The following is a 17,725-nucleotide window of genomic DNA, read 5'->3' as shown; positions in this document are numbered from 1 at the left end:
TCCCATGGTGGTGAGATGTGCCTTTCCCTGGGAAGGGGAGAACATTGTACCTGGCCCTGTTTAACAGTTTGAGATGAGTTCAGCTGAATTGAACTGGTATTCCAAACCCCAAACTAATTGCAATATAAATGTGTGTGAATAAGGTGAAAAGTGAAGCTGGACAGTGCTGGCTCATGAGTGTATTCCAAATGATTTGGGGTCCCTTTCTATGTGCACACAGAAGTTCTGATGTCAAGTTTAAAGTAAGCCTGAAAATGAATGGCTCTGATTGCTACAAATACACCTATGGATAAATTATTTTTGAACAAATATGGGCAGTGTTTTTCAGGTGGTGGAAATATCCCCCTGGAGGAAGCATGCAGTGGTGTAGAACTGTTTCACACCACAAAAGGCTCAGCAGTAGCAAGCCTGTCCTCCCTCCCTGAGGAGACACCGTGGCTGTGCCAAGCTGCATGCATGGGCTAGTCCTTGGGCACAGGAATCCCCGCTCAGTAATGGCTGGAGCTGGGGAGAGCACATTCAGCAGGGAGCCCTCGAGTCAATCAGCAATTCATGTAACTCACAAAAAACCAAGCAAGAAAGAATCTGAGGAAAAGTTTATAAGAAGATCAAGGTTTCAGAACTATTGAAAGGCACATTTCACCCATGTTGAACAACAGTTGAGTTCATGGACAAGTACAATGCTCAAAATTCATAGCAAAAAGACCACATAATGATGGTACATCGTGAAACATACATTCCTGACTTCAGTAAAACACTAAAGTGATTATTTTAAGTGTATCATGTACATAATAAGAGCAGCACAGGCAGATGCATCCAATTACTGTAATTTACAAGGCAGTAATTCGAGCCTCAAATACATTTCTCCTTATTGGAAGAAGGGGCTACGGATTAGGAGTGAAATGAGGGGCAGCGAATTGACAGGGAGCCAGGAAGCTGCTGGCTGTTACTTGGAAAATAACAGCCACCACCTGCTGCAAGCTGGGGGGATTTAACTTTGCTAATTCATTTCACTGTGCTGCACAGCACAAGGCTGGGCTGGATGGGTGCTCTCAGGGCAGGCACCCCGCAGAGCAGATGTGCACAGATGTTTCCTTGGCAGTGGGCAGAATAAAGTCCACCCACGCCTCCTCTCTCTCTGTTCAGTGCTGTGCTTCGTGCTAATTCCCTCCTTTCATCCAGCTCGGGTTAAGTTTCACGTTGCAATGATTAATAATTAATCAAATGCATTTGAAAATTAATTTGGCAATTCTATGACTGATTGGCATGCTAATCTCTTCTACGCAGCAGGCACGTTATGGGAATAACCTCGGATGTTCTGAGCTGCTGACTGAGGTGAATGCATGAGGGCATTTACTATCTCATGTGGAGAAAAATAAAACACTGAGTGGAAACAAAAGCATTCTCCGAGACCTCTTTGCAACTCAGAAAAGGTGTGATCTGCATTTTGCCTTGCCTTTATTAGGAATATATTCTGATATTACTGATATATACTGATATTACCATGTCCAATCAAAAACAAATGGACAAGAATAAGGCAAATCTGAAAAATGCCCCCACAGTTGATTTATTTCTGTTTAGCTGGTAGCAACTGCAGTAGATTTGATGCATTAATTACGGGACTAAAAAGAAAAATCACAAGGAGAATAACTTATGCTCTTTCCAGCTGTCCATGCCACTTTTCTCCAAATAACACTCATCTGGTAAAAGGGAAGGAGAGGGGGTATGCAGCTTCCACTGGGCGTGTGGTCCCCACTAATTTCGAGCGACAAGTCCCTTTTTACAGGCAAAGAGCCCTGCAGCAGCCACAGAGGTGAGACACAGGGTGCAGCTCAGCAGGCACAGCAGCCCCGGCGCTGAGGGCAGGTTCCTCTCCCAGAAGGTGGTGGTGAATGGTCGGGCTGGGACATCCTGGGGGAGAGAGGAGATGGTAACTGCAGGGTCCCTCCTCACCACGTGAGCAGGGAGGTGGCAAACGTCCCCCACGAGGCTGGGGATGTCACAGGTTTTTCCCAAGGGCTGGATTGTGCAGGGAAGAAGAGTCATGGCTGTGAGAAGTATTTTCTGTCATCCTGAACAGCCACAGGACAGTGAAGATGGAGTTACTTGTGATTGGAAGGAGGTTATATTTGGCTTTAAACCATGGCCTGGGACTGGGCAGAATTAGGCTGCATTTTTCAGTCCCCCAGGCCCTGAGATCATTGTCCTTGGCTCTTAGCCATCCACCCTTCAGACATGGGTAATGATATTCCTTGGACAAGTCACAAAAATTAATACCATCAGCATGTGAGGTGACCAAAGCCTTGCCTGGGAGCAGGGTGCATAGGCATCACTGAAATAGGGACACGTGGGACTGAGGGGTGTGTGCCTGACTGGCTTACCTTTGACTCTGGCTCTGGCACCCAAATTTCACTCTTGGAGATCTTCCCCATACTGTGCAGTACCTGGAAGGAAAAATTGTTTGTACCACATGAAAAAATTATAACCCACACTACTTCCAGTTTTGGAAAAACAGAGGAAATCAGAGCAAGGTGACATTGATAAAAAGCGTAACTGTGAGTAGTTGAAAGTCTCTTGAACCAGAAAATTTTGAACCAGAAAATACAGTGATTTCTACTAGAGCTTCTCTAAATATTTGGGGGGGAGGGGGGATTTTTAGTTATGGTTTTTTTTGTTTTGTTTTGTTGGTTTTTTTTTCCTAAATAAAAGTAAAAATGCTTTTTCTCAAGGCAGTTTGAGAAATACCAAGGTGAGGTTACTGCCACGCACTTGGGACACAAAACCTGTTAGGAGTGATGCTGCTGGGATATAGAAACAGGAAAGATGAAACCCTGAGGCTCTCACAGCACAGAATTATGCAGTCATCCCTCGCCTATTCAGGCAGTACAAAGCTCATCAAGGATTTTTCTTGAGAATAAACTGATTGTAACAATCATGGAGGTTCCAGGGGGCAAAAGAATGCCTCCAGAAGAGACAGCTAACTGTCTCTGTAACTACTGCTCACAGGCATGGAGAAAAGAGAAATTAGGTGACTTGAAACAAAGCAAGTAATAAGGATTATAAGGTGAATATGACATTGTGCCAAATGGAAGTAAAAGACTGATTTTCCCTAAGTAACAACTCTGTGGCTTTGCCATGCAGCAGTTGTAACTGTAATGTGCACCCTTTCATGCTTTTTTCCCCTCCCCCTAGATTGTTGTAAAGGGATTTCACTGTGACTGGGAGCCCAGCCCAATGTGTGTCCTTCTGAGGAGATTTAGACATTATCAGAGCTGCACATTACAAATTCATAAAGCTCAGCTAACAGGACTGTCTTGTAAAAGGAGAAGCAGAAGGGATAGATCAAACACAAGAACAATGTTCAGATTTCCAGATTGCTGCACAGGAAATAGCTGTGAGCATTTGAAATGACTTAGAGTAGTTTTAAAACACGCAGTGATTAATCTGTTAGAAATTGAGGTAGTATATCTACAAGCAGCATCAGGTTGGGGGTTTTTTTCCTCTAGACATGCAGTACGTGGCATAAGCTTTATTTTAAGTCTCCAGTGCAGTAATATTCTGATTTGGTTGAGATTCTTGGCTTCACTTTATTCAATAACAAACTAAGCAAGTTTAAAAAAATAAAAATACTTTGGTTCCTGCTGTTTTATGGGATCCCTCCCTGGCAATTCTAGGAGCCTTTGCACAAAATCAGACCCTCCAAGCTCTACTTAATCCTTTCTAGCCTTTTGATAGAGATGTTGAAAGCAGAGCAACGGTCTGTACCTCTCTGGCTGCTCTCTCTCCTGCCTGCACGGCCCCTTCCATGTATCCGCTCCACTGGGTTGCTGTCTCCGTGCCAGCAAAATAGATTCTGTCAACAGGGTGGCGAATGATCCTTCAAAACAAGTGGAGAATGTCAGATGACAAGTGACAGGAAGGCGATGATCCTTCTAAAAGCAATTTATGGCTTTGATGGAGCGCGTGGCTTCAGTTCTCCAGAATCCCCACAGACCTGGGCTGAGGTGCCATAAGCTGTCCCTGCAGGACCACCTGCTTGCTTCTGTACACAAAACTCAACATCAGAGAGAGAGAAAAATCTAAGGCATAAATCAGTGTTCCCAGCTTCCATGCAAAGTAATACAGGCCTTATTTTAGTGCTGGGATAAGGGATAATCCTAACAGCCTCCAGCAATGCCGTGCAGCTGATAGATTTATGTCTTCTGCAGGGCAGCTTTGCTGTTATCCTTCCATTAAGTGGAATGTGGATGACATTTTTGCAGTGATGGATCACTAATATCAGCTTCTATTTGGAGGCTGGACTTACTTGCCTGGCTGCTGAAGGCCTGGCATTCAGGGAGCTGCATTCACCCTGTAGGGTCATAAATCCATTCCCTCAGCCCTGCAGTGCTGCACAAGCATCCCAGCCAACTCAGCTGTAGGTAATGAGCTCCCTCTCCCCCTGGGAATGTGCCTGGTGTAATGGCTCCCACTTAGTCCCCCATTAGGTTTTCCCAGTCTGCCTGACAGCAGCTTCCCTGGGCCATATACCTCACCCATCACTGCCCAAGTGTTTGGATAAATGACAAGAGAAGAGACTGTGCATGGGATGACTCCTCCCCACATGATCTTGGCTCAGACAGGGTGTAACCCCATGCTGGACATGTTGAAGAGCTCCTGGGCATCTCCTGAACCTGATGCTCCACCTACACAGTCTTCCTCTGTCCAAGATGTGTGTTCTCAAGGGCTTGGGTGTCTCTAGAGGGATCCATTGCAAATACTGCATAGCACAAACAATCGTAAATAGTCCAGTGGGGAAAAGTTTTGTGGCTTTAGCAGGTCCCTTTGTGACTGTGTTTTGTTTCCTTGAAAGCCACAAGAGAAACTCTGCTCTTAATAAAGTAAATAGCAAGATCCTTGTTAGCCAGGGAGTAGGAGAGTGGAATGAGGGTTGAGGCTCCCCCAGTATTCAATATATGCCACAGGTGTGTTACATCAGGTATACAGGCATTGTATGTGAGCTAAGAAATGTGAATTAGAAAGCAAAGCTTTCTCTGTTTTACCTTCCATAGGAATGCATTATGCCTGGTGGGAAGTAGGCTGTGTAGCAGCCCCCTGAATATTGCTCCATGGTCCAGTTCTTCTCTTCATAATGCACAGGCTGTGAGTATCAACAGAGAAAACAGAGTGAAACACTGGCAGAGAAATTGGAAATAAAGAACAGATTTCTTTTGAAAAGGGGGAAAATACAGGCTAAGAATACCTGACAAAGGAGTGCCACGTCATCTGGCTAATGCTATCCATCTGCACAAAACAAATTTTTGTGCTTTTACAGAAACACCAGCCCCCCACAGGGACACAACAAGACAAATTAAAACATGCACTGCCTTCTCTTTTCTTGTGCAGGGTGAGACTGGCAGTTCTTTTCTTCCTGTACTCGATGCTGCCCTCCCCTTGGGAGTACAGATTGTATGGCACAACATGCAATTTTAGGTACACATTTTAGGTGCCAGGAACTTCGGCTTCATCACCCAGAACAAAGGAGCAACATTATTGTACAACAGAGGCAAAACCAGGCATTAATTCCTTACTTGTAAAGCCTCTTTCATCCCCAGTGCCTTGGCATATGCCTCACAGATCTTCTTTTTCCTGTATGAAAATAAAATCAGAGTCAGAAAAAAAAAGGGGGGGAAACCTCTCCGCTCTAATTCTTCTTATAAAAAACCCAACAAATTTATTGCAACACACTGGAAAGAAAGTTGGGTTAGGATTTGTTTTTAAGTCTGATTTCAAGTTCTTATCGTAACATACATATTTCAAATGCTGATGCCTGAAAGTTACATCTAAAATGGACCCAGGGAATGAGAAATGAAGGTTGATTTTGGCAATGAGCTCTAAAAAAACAAATCTTTGTACAGCTATTTTAGGATGCAGAGCCAATTCATTCTCATGTTCACTGGTGTAAGACCAGAAGAAAAGCAATACAAATCAATTAAATCCCTACAGATTTACTATAGCTGGGAATAAAATATGAGCTGAAGAATGCTGCTCACATTCCTAAGCAGAGCTCCTCTTGCACATTACCAAGATTCACATTTAGAAAGTACTGTTTGTTGATTCCACTGACTAGCAGGGAAACCACACTTTTGTCAACACTGAAGTTTAAAAACTTTATCAGCCAGTCTGAATGTGAAGGGGACCCAAAAGGAGACATGTCAGCACTCCCTGTATCCCTGGGTTAAAGCATCATTCAGTGGGGATGTAGTCTGGGAACATCTCTGGAAAAATCTTTTCTGTTCACACAGAGACCCAGAGCTGGTAAATCATAGCATGGAAGAGTGGGCAGGACTCAGAAATTTAGAAATATCCATAGCTGGATGAATATTAGCATTAGTGTCTTGGCTTGTTTATGCTAAATCTCAATTTCTGCCTCAATTTCCAGTGTTGGTAGTTGCACCGAGCATATTGTGCATATTCACACACATATTCACACATATTCCTGTGGGGAAGCATCCCAGAGAAACAACTCGCTTCTGAATATTTACAGCTTCTGAACTCTTACCTCTCTTCCTGGCTGAGATGGGCCAGTTTGACAGCCTTTCTGGTAAGGATGAAACTGAAAAGAAAAATAAGGCTTATGAACATCACCCCAGCTGATTCGCAAGCTCTTGCTCGAAATGACTCTAAAAAGGGATTGGCAAAGCACCTTACTGGTATGTAATGGGCTTGATGTTTGTAATCATACCTCAACATTTAATAATTACAGGTCACACAGGTGAAAAAGCCTGTGCAGGGTAACCTGCAGAGTTAAATGAAAGGGAGGGTGTGTATTCCCGGAGGGCACCTATCAAGGTCTGATCCAAAAGGACTGAGAGACCCTGAGCTTTCTTGAGCTTTTGTAGTCTAGCAGGCAGCTGCCTGTGTCACTTGGTGTTAGCAGGTGATGGCAGCCTGCTGCTCTGACAGGCACTGCACAGTGTCATGGATCCCTCCTGCAAGAACTGGGATTAGTATTTATTCATCTTGAAGGAAACAGATTTGGCAATTAGTCCATCTGACCCTAGTGGAGATACCCAGGGGATGAAGTATATTCCTGCACTCTTTCAGAAAGTCACATAAATCCACAAGGAGAAAGAAAGCAGGAAGCTGTTTGCCATATGGGGTTTGGAGCAGGCTTGCTGCTCTCAGGCCATGGAAGCTTTTAAGTCTTGAACATGCCCACAAACATGTACAGCTCAGTAGAAGTGGTGAGCTTTTCCTGCCAGACAGTTAAGGAGTAGTTGCCTGACATTTATACTGGCCTTTTTTTGGCAGCATCACCTCAGATTATGGTGGAAACGTCTGTAAAGGTTGATTGTTCATTTGGTTTCAGCTATTTTAAAAGTCAGTCAGTGCTGTCATGTATTTTACCACCTGTTTTTCCAAACTATAACATTTTTACTTGTCAGTTTCTACAGAATCTTGATTTTTTTCACTGCACAGCTGCTTCTCTGCTCCACCAGCTGATGTTCCTTGTCCTGCCTCAGCTCAGTGGTGAGAGGAGACAAATGAGGATTTCTTGGACAATTGCATTGTCATTTTGGCCCAGGCACTAAACATAAAAGCCCAACATAAGCCAAATACAGGCTCAAACAGATAGGTAAGACAGGGATTTCTTTCTGAATCTACTCCACGGCAAAAAAAGACATGAAATGAGTGCTTAAAATAAACTACAGCTGAATTCAAGGAACTCCTTCCCAACCACATCCTTTGTATTAGGCTGTTTGTAGCAGAACCTTCACCAGAAAGTTTATATGGACTAGAGGGGCACAAGAGGCTTGGCAGAAGTGCAGACTGTGGAAGTGGAAAACACTGATGTAATCTGGTCATTTCCCCTCTCCCTCCTCCTCCCACTAACCCTTACAAGAAGAAATACACATCTGTGAGTGTGGGCTAGAAGCTCTTACCCCATAATGGCAGGGAAAGTTCCATCAGGTTTCGTGTCATCTATGGTTATTCCAATTGGAGACTCTTCATCCTCAATGATGAAGGAACCACAGTAACCTAAAGGGAAAAGAACCCCAAGATGATTGTCAGAGAAACTTGTTGGTGATCACTGTTGCTGATAGCAACGAGCAAGGAAAGTTATCCATAAAAGGAATTGTACAGTAATTCCTTTGTTACCAATAACACCTACATGTCTGAAGTGTCTCTGCAACAGTTTCTCTACTCTCTTCTCTCTGACTCTGGGAAATTGTGTACACAGACTTATAAAAATCTTTAAAATTCCATTGTTACTTAACAACAAATTTCTGAGGATTGCTGCAAGTCTCTTTGGCTTTCTGTTTCGGGGACAATAAACATTAAAAATGAATTGATCTAGTCAGAAGTATGGTGATTCATTCCATGAGTAACTTTGACCAAAACAAAACCCAGTGTAAATACATCTGGTCACTGCAGGCTCAAATTTACACTATTTTGATTTTGCTGGTGGTAAGATTGTTAGGAATGGTGTTCTGTAACAGTAATGCAGCAGAAGCATGGCCTGTCTAATCTAGGATCACGTCAGGACATGTTTCAGATGAACATGCAAAAAATCTCATCTAGAGAACAATGTATACACCTGATTGTATTCCTGTCTAATCTCTGTGGCCAGTTTATGCCCTGAAACATGCAAAAATTATATTACTTTGATTAAGAAATACTCTTGCCACTCTCAGTACCGGTACAAAGGAAGTGGAACTAATCTGTTCATACAAATAGTTCTGAATATGGTATCATAAAGCTGAGAAAAACATGACATTGCAGCATGGAAAAAATATCTTGAGCTAAACAAAAACTGAACCTACTTTTCCCAGTCCTCTGAGATATCAAGTCTGCAGAACAGAAGACTAAAACCAGGGAAAGGTCTTGCATATACCTTGAGCTTTGCTGTAAATTCTCTTTGGCTGACCTAACTGTCCCTGGCAGGAGAAGAAGGGAGCTGATGCTGCAGGGAAGCTGATGCTTCTGTTCTCTGCAGGTTTTCCCATGCTTGTTCTCTTGGTTGTCCCACCTCAGCTAACAGCAATGAGATTCAGGATCCTGTTTGGGTCTGGACTCATCTTTGGGATAAGGCATGCACTCAAGCTTGGAGAAAAAGTTCTCCTTTCTAAGGAGCTTTACTTTTCACTTTTCTGTGTGTTTGATTTTGGGGTTTTACCCATTTAACCCCCCCCTTGGATTTATTCCTTGATTGTTAGACAGCAGAGCTTCAAAATTTGCTCAGTTTAGAGTTCCCAAGTCCTCCACATCCTCCACCTACCCTTCCTCCTCCAGAAGGCTTCCCTGTAGTACATCATGCATTTTATGACACTCCCCATAGGCAAACGCTGAATCAACTGGTTTCTCTTTGGTGGCAGCTCTGGTTTGTAATGAATCTTTGTTGTCAGGATTGGAGGGATGGCACTGATCACATACTTGCCCTGAAATGCAGAACAAAGTCAGCACAAGGCGCTGCCTCTCAGTGAGCTCGTTCCACAGGACACATTTGAAAGACACTCTTTGTAGCTGTTAACAGCTTTCCCACACCTGACCCTGCTAGCTGGCTTTCCCACACATATATTTCCAGGTGACCAAAGTAATTCTGCCATTTCAGAAAAAAGGAGATGGAAAAAACAGAGCATAGTTGAAACTTGGCTGGAGACAGGTGGGGAAATGGGACATGAGAGATCTTATGGCCTAGGTAAAACTGCCTTTTATCATCCCCAGGAAAATATGACCCATATTTATCCCAATTAAAAGATGCTAAAAAAATCCCATTTGTGCATATTCACAGGACGTTACCTCAGGACAAGGAATACTAATGGTGATTTCAGCTTTCCTGAACGTGTTCCATCCCTCTCACAGGGTCTGGGTCTGACTGGAGCAGTGCAGGACTCTATAGGATGACACTATATCACAACACAGCTGCTCTCAGGTGCTTTCAGGCTGGTGGGGCTGCTGCTGTCCCATGGGTACCACTGTGGGTAATCATGTGCTGATAGAGCATTTCACAGCACAGAGGCAAAATCTTACTAAGGGTGTTTGAAATGTCTTTTTTTTGTTTTTTGTGCTGCAAACCACAAACTTAGACACGAACAGGAAGGTTACTTTTCCCTCCTTTGAAATGGTCTCAATGCAGAACTAAAATGTAAAAATTTATAAAGACATAAAAATTATGGCAGAGAAGTCAGAGTAATGACAGAAACCAAGTAGCAGAACACCAAGAAGAGAGCCAGTCATAAATAAATCTGTAAAGCAGGCTTCATGGAGTGTCAGCATAGTCCAAGAAATAGACACACACAAATGGGTACTTCCTGATTACATCTGGCTAAGAGCTACAGCAGATGTATTCCCCCACTAAATGCATATTCTACTCTTATTCTGATCGAGTTACCTCATATATCTCATGGTTTAGAGTCTCCACAAGGACATTATCACCTGTCTGATCGATACTGATCACAGGTCTCTCCAGTTTAACTCTGCCTTTGAGGCGTTCCATTATTTTCTCCGATATCTGACCAGAACCCCCTTTAAACTTCCTCTCCTAAAACAACAAAGAGAAAAGAAACACAAACAAAAAGTCAACAGCATTAATCACAATGATATTGAATATGACTTCTGCTCACCATCATGAAATTCCAGGCCAAATCTTCAAGTCCTAAGGGTGCATAAAGACACCCAGACTTTCAGAAGAGTGAGGGCATAAACCTGAGCCTCAGTGGGGATTACTGACTAAACCACTTTTACAGCGCCTTCCCTAATGACCTGGCTTAAAGACTCTTTAAGCCTAGAGAACATGCACATATAATGCAGGCATTCTAGCAAAAATAAACATATCACTTCATTCCAAACAGGTTTTGAGTATTTTACCCACCAAAACCCTCAAGTGTGACAAAGAAACCAACTGCAGAGTGAAAAACTGCACCAGCCCAGAAGCAAGACAGATCTTTAACTGGGTCTGGTCCCAAGGTAATGAGTTTTCTCGTCCCTGGGAAGACACAAAGACAGTGCTGTCTGGAAAAAAGCACAATCTGTGACACACATTTCCCTGTAATGTCCATGCAGAGGGGCAGGGGAAGCACTAAAACCTCTTTTATCTACCAGCCACCAGCATGGTATCAAGCAGCTCACTTTCACGTGTAAGATGCTGGTACTGGCAAGGAGGAAAGGATCCACAAAGTTTCATGCTGAAAGACTGAAATGGCTGCCCAAGGAGGTTTTATAAGACTTGTCAGGGCCACAAAGCCAGAAACCCTTAGTGCTTTTGCTCAACTTATATTGATTGGGGTGAATGAAGAGGGAAGCATGATAGGAACAAAGACAGCTTTTCCCATCCAGCTACCAAGAAAAGCAAGTGCTCTTCCCAGGCTAGCTTTCCCTTCTCCACATGTTTTGTTTAGCTCTGAGTATCTTGGGTTTAATTTTATTTTTAATTCTTGCTGCAACATCTAGCAGTTGTTGATGTGGGACAGTAAACATGACTGAGGGGCTCCTGAGGAGGAAGGCTCTTAGTCAGGTCTGTCTCCTACCTCAGGACAGCATCAGCACACATCCTTCCTGACATACAGTTGTCTATTCTTACCCCAGTGGACAGATGTTGATGGAAACTGTTGCCATGTGAGCTGACTCAAGAAGGAAGGACCTTTTGCTATTTACTTCCAACTCTTGTCATTAGAGGCTTCAACACCAAAAAAACACCCATATTTCACTCTGAAGTGCACTTGTTCTGAACTCTTGCAAACATTCAAATGTGCCAAGTAACCCACAGAAAATAAATTGGCAAAAAAGCAACAGAACTGCAACAACAGTACTGTGCTGAAGTGAATGCAGAAACCCCCCCAAATGTTTAAATAGTCCCAATTTATCCCACAGCTTAGCCAATAAAATCCTTCATTAAATAGGGTTAGTTGAGAGGGCTGTATCACCGCGGGAGAACATGTCTCTCTCTGGTGCCACATGCTCTTATCTTTTCATTAATTGCAGGGTTTTGATGGGTACAACACTCCACTTGCTCCTTATAATTTCAAGAGAGAAGGAAGAAAATGAGACATTTTGTACCTGGCCCCCATTGGTGATAGAGAAAATCCTGGATGTGCCCCCACACTGCCTCACATACCACAGGAACCAGAGAGCAGAAACTTCGTGAGGCTCAGATGTGACATTGACGTTCACAAAGACCGTGGCGAAGTCTCTAACAGCTCTGCATGAGACACAGGAGCAGAAAGAGACAGTGAGAAAATATGACTTCCTGACTGCTTTCAGGATTTTATTTGTCTTACTAAACAAGGGCTGCTTTCCCAAAGTCAGAAAAGTCAAGGTGATTTATATCTGTTTAATTTTTCAGTCTGTAGTGCGAATGTTCAAATGGTTTCTACCAGCACCTCCCTCCCTCCCAAAGCATTTACCCATTTAGTTTGAAATCCCACTGATTTCACCTCAGTTAAAGAGTTTCTCAGCTGCTACTCCTTTCATCAGAATAAATATTTTTCTCAGCAGAAGAACATTTTTGGTAATCTGTTAGTGAAACTTTTCTGCATTTCTCCTCTATGGGGAGCTCATCGAGCACATCAGTTCCAAGGTCTGATGGGTCCTGAGGGACTGAAGTAGCCATGCAGCCAAAACATTCCCCACCTCTCACATAACACTGCTGCACTGATCTTTTGTGAAATTGAGAATCAGACTTGGTAAATAACCCAGAGAAACCAAATTGGCAATCATTGTCATAAAAATAAGGAAAGGGTCACCTGTCTACCACAGTAAGTCCTCTGAACATGAACAGAGAAACAGCAGCAGGAACTGAAGATCTGGATATTCACATTTCTTTAATTTGTGGCTACAAATTGCTAAGGAAATTGAGATCATTTTCAAAGAAGGTAAAAGGACTTTGACTTGGACGAAGCTCCATGAAACAACATGATTTTATAATCCTCTGCTAAAGGAAGGAACTTTGCAAGTTATCTGGGCTAAAATATGTAACATAAACTTTTATAACCTCATTTCCCTAAGTATGAAGTCCATTCACCCCTATTTCATTAGCCAGGATACGAAAACAGCCTGCACACAAGAACTCCGTGACAATCCTGAGAGCACCAAGACACTAAACAGCTGCAGCAGGTTCAGGCCTGAGAAATGTGAAAAAAGTCTCCAGGATCAGTAGATGCTGATCTGTGACACAGGACAAACCAACCTTCTTTTGTAATCTTGGCCTCACTCATACAGAAAACCCTGTGGAAGAGCTTGTCTGTTTAAGCACTGGTTTTTAACTGTGTGTAGAAAAATGTGGCTTGGCTTGAAGATCTAAAATGGGTTTTTACTGAGTTTTTGTATGCGTTTCAGCTGAGAACATCCATTAAAACTGGATGTTTTACTGACAACACCATTGGCAGTAGAAGCTGCCTTGCAGAGAAGTCTGTTAAAGGAGGGATCACTATAAACCCAGTCCTGCTTATACTCCACCAGCTCCATGACTAAGAGAAGCAGTAAAAGTAGAAGAGGAAGAATCAGTGCACTTGCAACAGTAGTCCAAAGTAACTGAGTTTGCAGGCAAAAGGCTCATAAAGCTAATTGCAAAGGAAACTCCAATGCCACAGAGAGCTTGAGCAAGTCCAAATGGCTGTACAGCAGATCCCATGGAGCTGGAGCAAGACCTAAGCCATAAAAACGAATTTCAAATGAAAAGTTTTGGTCAGAAAGCTGCAGGCACAGCACTAAACTGCACTCAGAATGAAAGGGCAAACAGAGCACAGCCACACAAATAAAAGACACTGAATAGGAGGGAGGAGAGTGTTAGAGAACAGCACAGGGGCTGGCACAGCAAGCGGGGACATGAGTGCTCATACAATCACACTTCTCTTTGCCTTATAAGGAGAAATGACTGAAAAGAGAAAGGAAGGGAACAGAATTTCCAGTGGTCATCACCTCAATGTATTGAACATTGTTCCTTTTTTTATTTGTACAGTGTGGTCCCTCACAGAGAGCACATTGGTCATTTTATAGACCTTGAGCCCTCTTCCTACCAACTATTGTTGATGCTCTGTTGGATCTGCCGCTCATAAACAAGGAGGACCTGTGGGATGATGCAAAGGTGAAGGGCAGCCTTGGCTACAGTGGCCATGAGACTGTGGAGTTTAAGATCCTGAGAGGAGTAAGGCAAACAGCAGAATTGCAGCCCTGGAATCTGGAAGGGCAGATTACATCCTCCTCGAGGGCCTGACTGCCAGTGTCTCCTAGGAAACTATCCTGCAGGGCAAAGAGTTGGCTGGAGTGCAATGGTTTGAAGTGAAAGGATGGTGGGAAGAGCCCACACCACCACTGCTGTGTGCAGGGACCTGCTGAAGCAAACCCCAGGCTCCCCCAGCACCTTTGATGCCACCTGCCAGCTAACCAAACCCCATCTCGAACACCTCCTGATCTCTCAGCACCTGTACTCAGCTGTACCCCAGAATCTGCCAAAAAGCCACTATAATTCCACAGCTGGAATTTCAAAGCAGATAAAGATTTACGTACTTGGTCCAGCAAATCTTATTTATCAGTTCTTTCATGGTCATTTTGTCCCATTCTTCAGCATGTGGAGCATCCCATGGTGCATCAACAGGAATCTGGAGACAGAGGTGAAATACTCAATAAATGATTCAATACTTCACCATTGCCTGGTCATAGCTAGTTACTAGCACAGACTTAATTGATATGTTGGCCAGGAGTTATTTTGTCTGCTGCACATGGATATAAATTTGGAACAAATTCACTAAATGGAATAGTTTCCATTCACACATCTCGGCATGAATTGTACCATGACCACTAAATCTGTCTATGTCTGACCAATGAACTATATCCTTGTGTTGGGACTCATCTGGCTTTTAGTTGTCCAGAAGTGATTGCAATTTAGTTGTCTTGGTGTCCTCTAAAAGTTGAGGGGAAAGTTCTTTTTTCAGTCAGTTCCAAGATGGGTATCCAAAGGTACCCATGTCTCTCTGCTAATTGCAGAGTGAAAAAAAAGTCTAGATACCACTGAAATATTTTTAGGCAGTTAAATTCTTAATAACAATTTTTTGCATGTAAGTAACATGTGGAGGACACTACCAAATCCCTAAATCTTTAAAAAACGTACTATTTGAAAAAAAAAAAAAAGTGTAGTATCACAAATTTGATTCTGCAAAACTGCATGAAACCAATAAAATTTGCAGGAGTACAGTGAGTTATGCTTGAAGGTTCTGGTAAGGTAAAGCCCTTGGTTTGTTGCTAGATTATATGGCAACTGATGAACATTTGAAAGACAGTATAATGCTCCAGGGGCTGCAGCTGTACTGCTTATATTCTGAATTAAAAAAAAACGTTACTTTGAAGTCAAACTGGAGCTCAGCTTAGGTAGCTACAAAAAAAGGAATCATCTTTACTCAAAATGCTGTCACAAGGGAAGGGAAAAAAACTCCTTCTAATCCCCTAGCTCATGGAATGGTTTTCCCTGTCATGAGAAAATATATACACTGAGTTCAACCTCACTTTTTTCAGATATCTTAGACACCTCCAGACCTCTTTGTCTTCTCTCACAGAATCATAAAATAGTTTGGGTGGGAAGGGACCTTTAAAAGTCATCTAGTCCACCCTCCTTCAGTGAGGAGGACCTTTTACTTTTGACAGTTCCTGGGCAATATAGGAATCTTTCCTGACGAATGCTTCCTTTCTGTTTTGTTTTGCTGTTGAGGGGGTTTTTTTGTATTAAAGAAGGAATAAAAAACCCTGCCAGAAACAAAACAAAACAAAACCAAACCTGATTTATTCATGGTGACATGAGCATTGTAGGAAACACAGAATTTTCACAGCCTACCTCTTTTCCCATCTTGTCCATGGTTCTCCAGAAGTTATTGTAATCCAGATAAACCAAGGGATTCCATGTTGAAGGGCAAATTCCTGTGAAATTTCGTGACTTTCCCTGAAATGCACATAAAAACAAAAGCAACTGAAATACAACCCAGCATATCTTCACTACTCAAGAACACAAAATTCTCAGTCATCACATGGCTGGCCTTTTGCCACAAAAGACCTGGCTGGGTTTTAGGTGTTTTCTTTTTTTTTTTCCTGCATATGCATGCAAGCAATGAAATGCATGTAGCTAAGCAGGAGGGATAAAAACAGCTGGACTGACATTAAAAAGGACAATAACAACTTTTTATATTTATTATTCTGACAGGATGGGGAAAGGTACATTTGTTCTGAGCAGGTTGTCAAATTCTGGGCTAAGGAGACCGAAGCCATGGCCAAAGAGGTAATATTTCTTGTTCCTAAGCATCCTCCATTATTACATTTAAATGAATCTACTATTTGCCTGTCTGCTGAAATGTGCATCCTGAAGTTCACATGGGTCTATAATTGCATGCATTTCAAACTATTTAAGCACCTTTATGGTACATCTCACTTTATTATTCCATGGAAGAAACCTAGCCTATAAAAAAAATCTGAACAGGAAGTTTTTGGCTGCAGGAAGAAAAATACTGTACACTTGCAAAAATGGTGTCAGTACTTACAACGTGTATGACACTGAGCTGCAGCAGTGGCTGCAGCTGTTATTATCTGAAACTGACTGTTTCAGATAATCCTGTGATATAATGATAAGAGAAACAATCTGGCAGCAGCTGCTTCTTTGTGATAACTTTAATCTGAAAGAGGACCGGATGAGCAGGTAAAATTTTCTCTTACTAAATTGCTTTGAACCTTCCCCCATGTAAGCCAGTGGTGAATTTCTCATCAGACCTCTCTGTTGTTTGCCCTTCCAGATGTGTCAGAAGTTTGTGTGAGGATGCAGGGAACACACTGACCATGACAGATAGGAGCTGGGGTGCTAAAGCTTTTCAGTGCCATGGACCCGGTGCCAGCCCATCACACCTGGCAGGTGGGAGCCACAGACCAAAAGAGAGGCTGAAGTGCTTCAAATACAGGAGATGGGGACCCAGAGACAGAGGACACAAACCAGGAGCCAAACACACCCTTCTCACACTTCATGAGAGAGAATTTACTGATCTTTCCCACTGGTATTTGTGTATTTGTTTGTAAACACATATGGGTTTTTGATATTCTGCAGAACATTTTTCTCTGCAAAGATCATAACAAAGATAAAAGGTGCAAGATGAAACTCAGAGATCATAGTGAGCTTTCACACTTGGCAAAAGCAGTAAAATACTGAAATTCCTACGCTTTGGTCAACACTTGTCCACCCCAGGACAGGTACAGTAGGGGAGGCAAATGTATGTGGTGGGTAAGGGACCACAGCAAGACTTGGCTGACACTGCGTGGTTCTCACTCCTCAGAGCAGGGCTCCAGGGGTGCCCCAGCTCTGACATCCATCAGGTCACTCTGTGCTGTTCCTCCTCACCATCTTCAGTGAGGGCAGCAGCAAAGCCACTCTCCTGTTCCATCCAGACCCAATAATTTCTCCTCTGGGCCAAGCAAAGCATCAGGTTGTGATCTCAGCCTTAGTTCAGCTTGAGATCCACATGTTTAAGGTTTTCGGGGGTTTTTTTAAATTTCTAGTAAATGTTGTGCTTTCAAGTCACCAGGAGGTGGTTGGTTACCTCTGGATTTCTGGGTATGTAATCTCAGTCTTGTGTACCACATACTTCTTTCTCTTTTATCCCCATTTTGTTCTTTTCCAGAGAGTTACACTAAAGGAGGGTGGTGGGTGCTCCAGCTTTCTCCAGGTGCACACGTGCATGCAAAACATTTCTGCCATGGCAAGAGCAGAATAAATGCT

At 42.9% G+C, this 17,725-nt stretch overlaps 1 protein-coding gene across 1 annotated transcript in view; it reads right to left on the bottom strand.

The window, feature by feature from the left end:
• Positions 1–579: 579 nt before the first annotated feature.
• LOC116440326 (amine oxidase [flavin-containing] A-like) overlaps positions 580–17,725 on the bottom strand; it is a 34,156-nt gene continuing 17,010 nt past the window's right edge. The window contains exons 4-15 of the mRNA XM_032100967.1: positions 15,806–15,910; positions 14,488–14,579; positions 12,040–12,181; positions 10,376–10,525; positions 9,263–9,422; positions 7,926–8,022; positions 6,542–6,595; positions 5,571–5,628; positions 5,043–5,140; positions 3,766–3,877; positions 2,382–2,444; positions 580–1,911 (exon numbers count right to left, since the gene is read on the bottom strand). Of these exons, the coding sequence (XP_031956858.1) occupies positions 1,756–1,911; positions 2,382–2,444; positions 3,766–3,877; positions 5,043–5,140; positions 5,571–5,628; positions 6,542–6,595; positions 7,926–8,022; positions 9,263–9,422; positions 10,376–10,525; positions 12,040–12,181; positions 14,488–14,579; positions 15,806–15,910 (1,287 nt within the window). The 3' untranslated portion in view covers positions 580–1,755. The remainder of the gene's footprint in view (positions 1,912–2,381; positions 2,445–3,765; positions 3,878–5,042; positions 5,141–5,570; positions 5,629–6,541; positions 6,596–7,925; positions 8,023–9,262; positions 9,423–10,375; positions 10,526–12,039; positions 12,182–14,487; positions 14,580–15,805; positions 15,911–17,725) is intronic.

Source organism: Corvus moneduloides, chromosome 2 (genome assembly GCF_009650955.1).
Source record: "Corvus moneduloides isolate bCorMon1 chromosome 2, bCorMon1.pri, whole genome shotgun sequence".
Classification (NCBI taxonomy): Eukaryota; Metazoa; Chordata; class Aves; order Passeriformes; family Corvidae; genus Corvus; species Corvus moneduloides.
The sequence above is the reverse complement of the archived record's forward strand: the minus strand, read 5'-3'. Positions and strand labels throughout refer to the sequence as shown.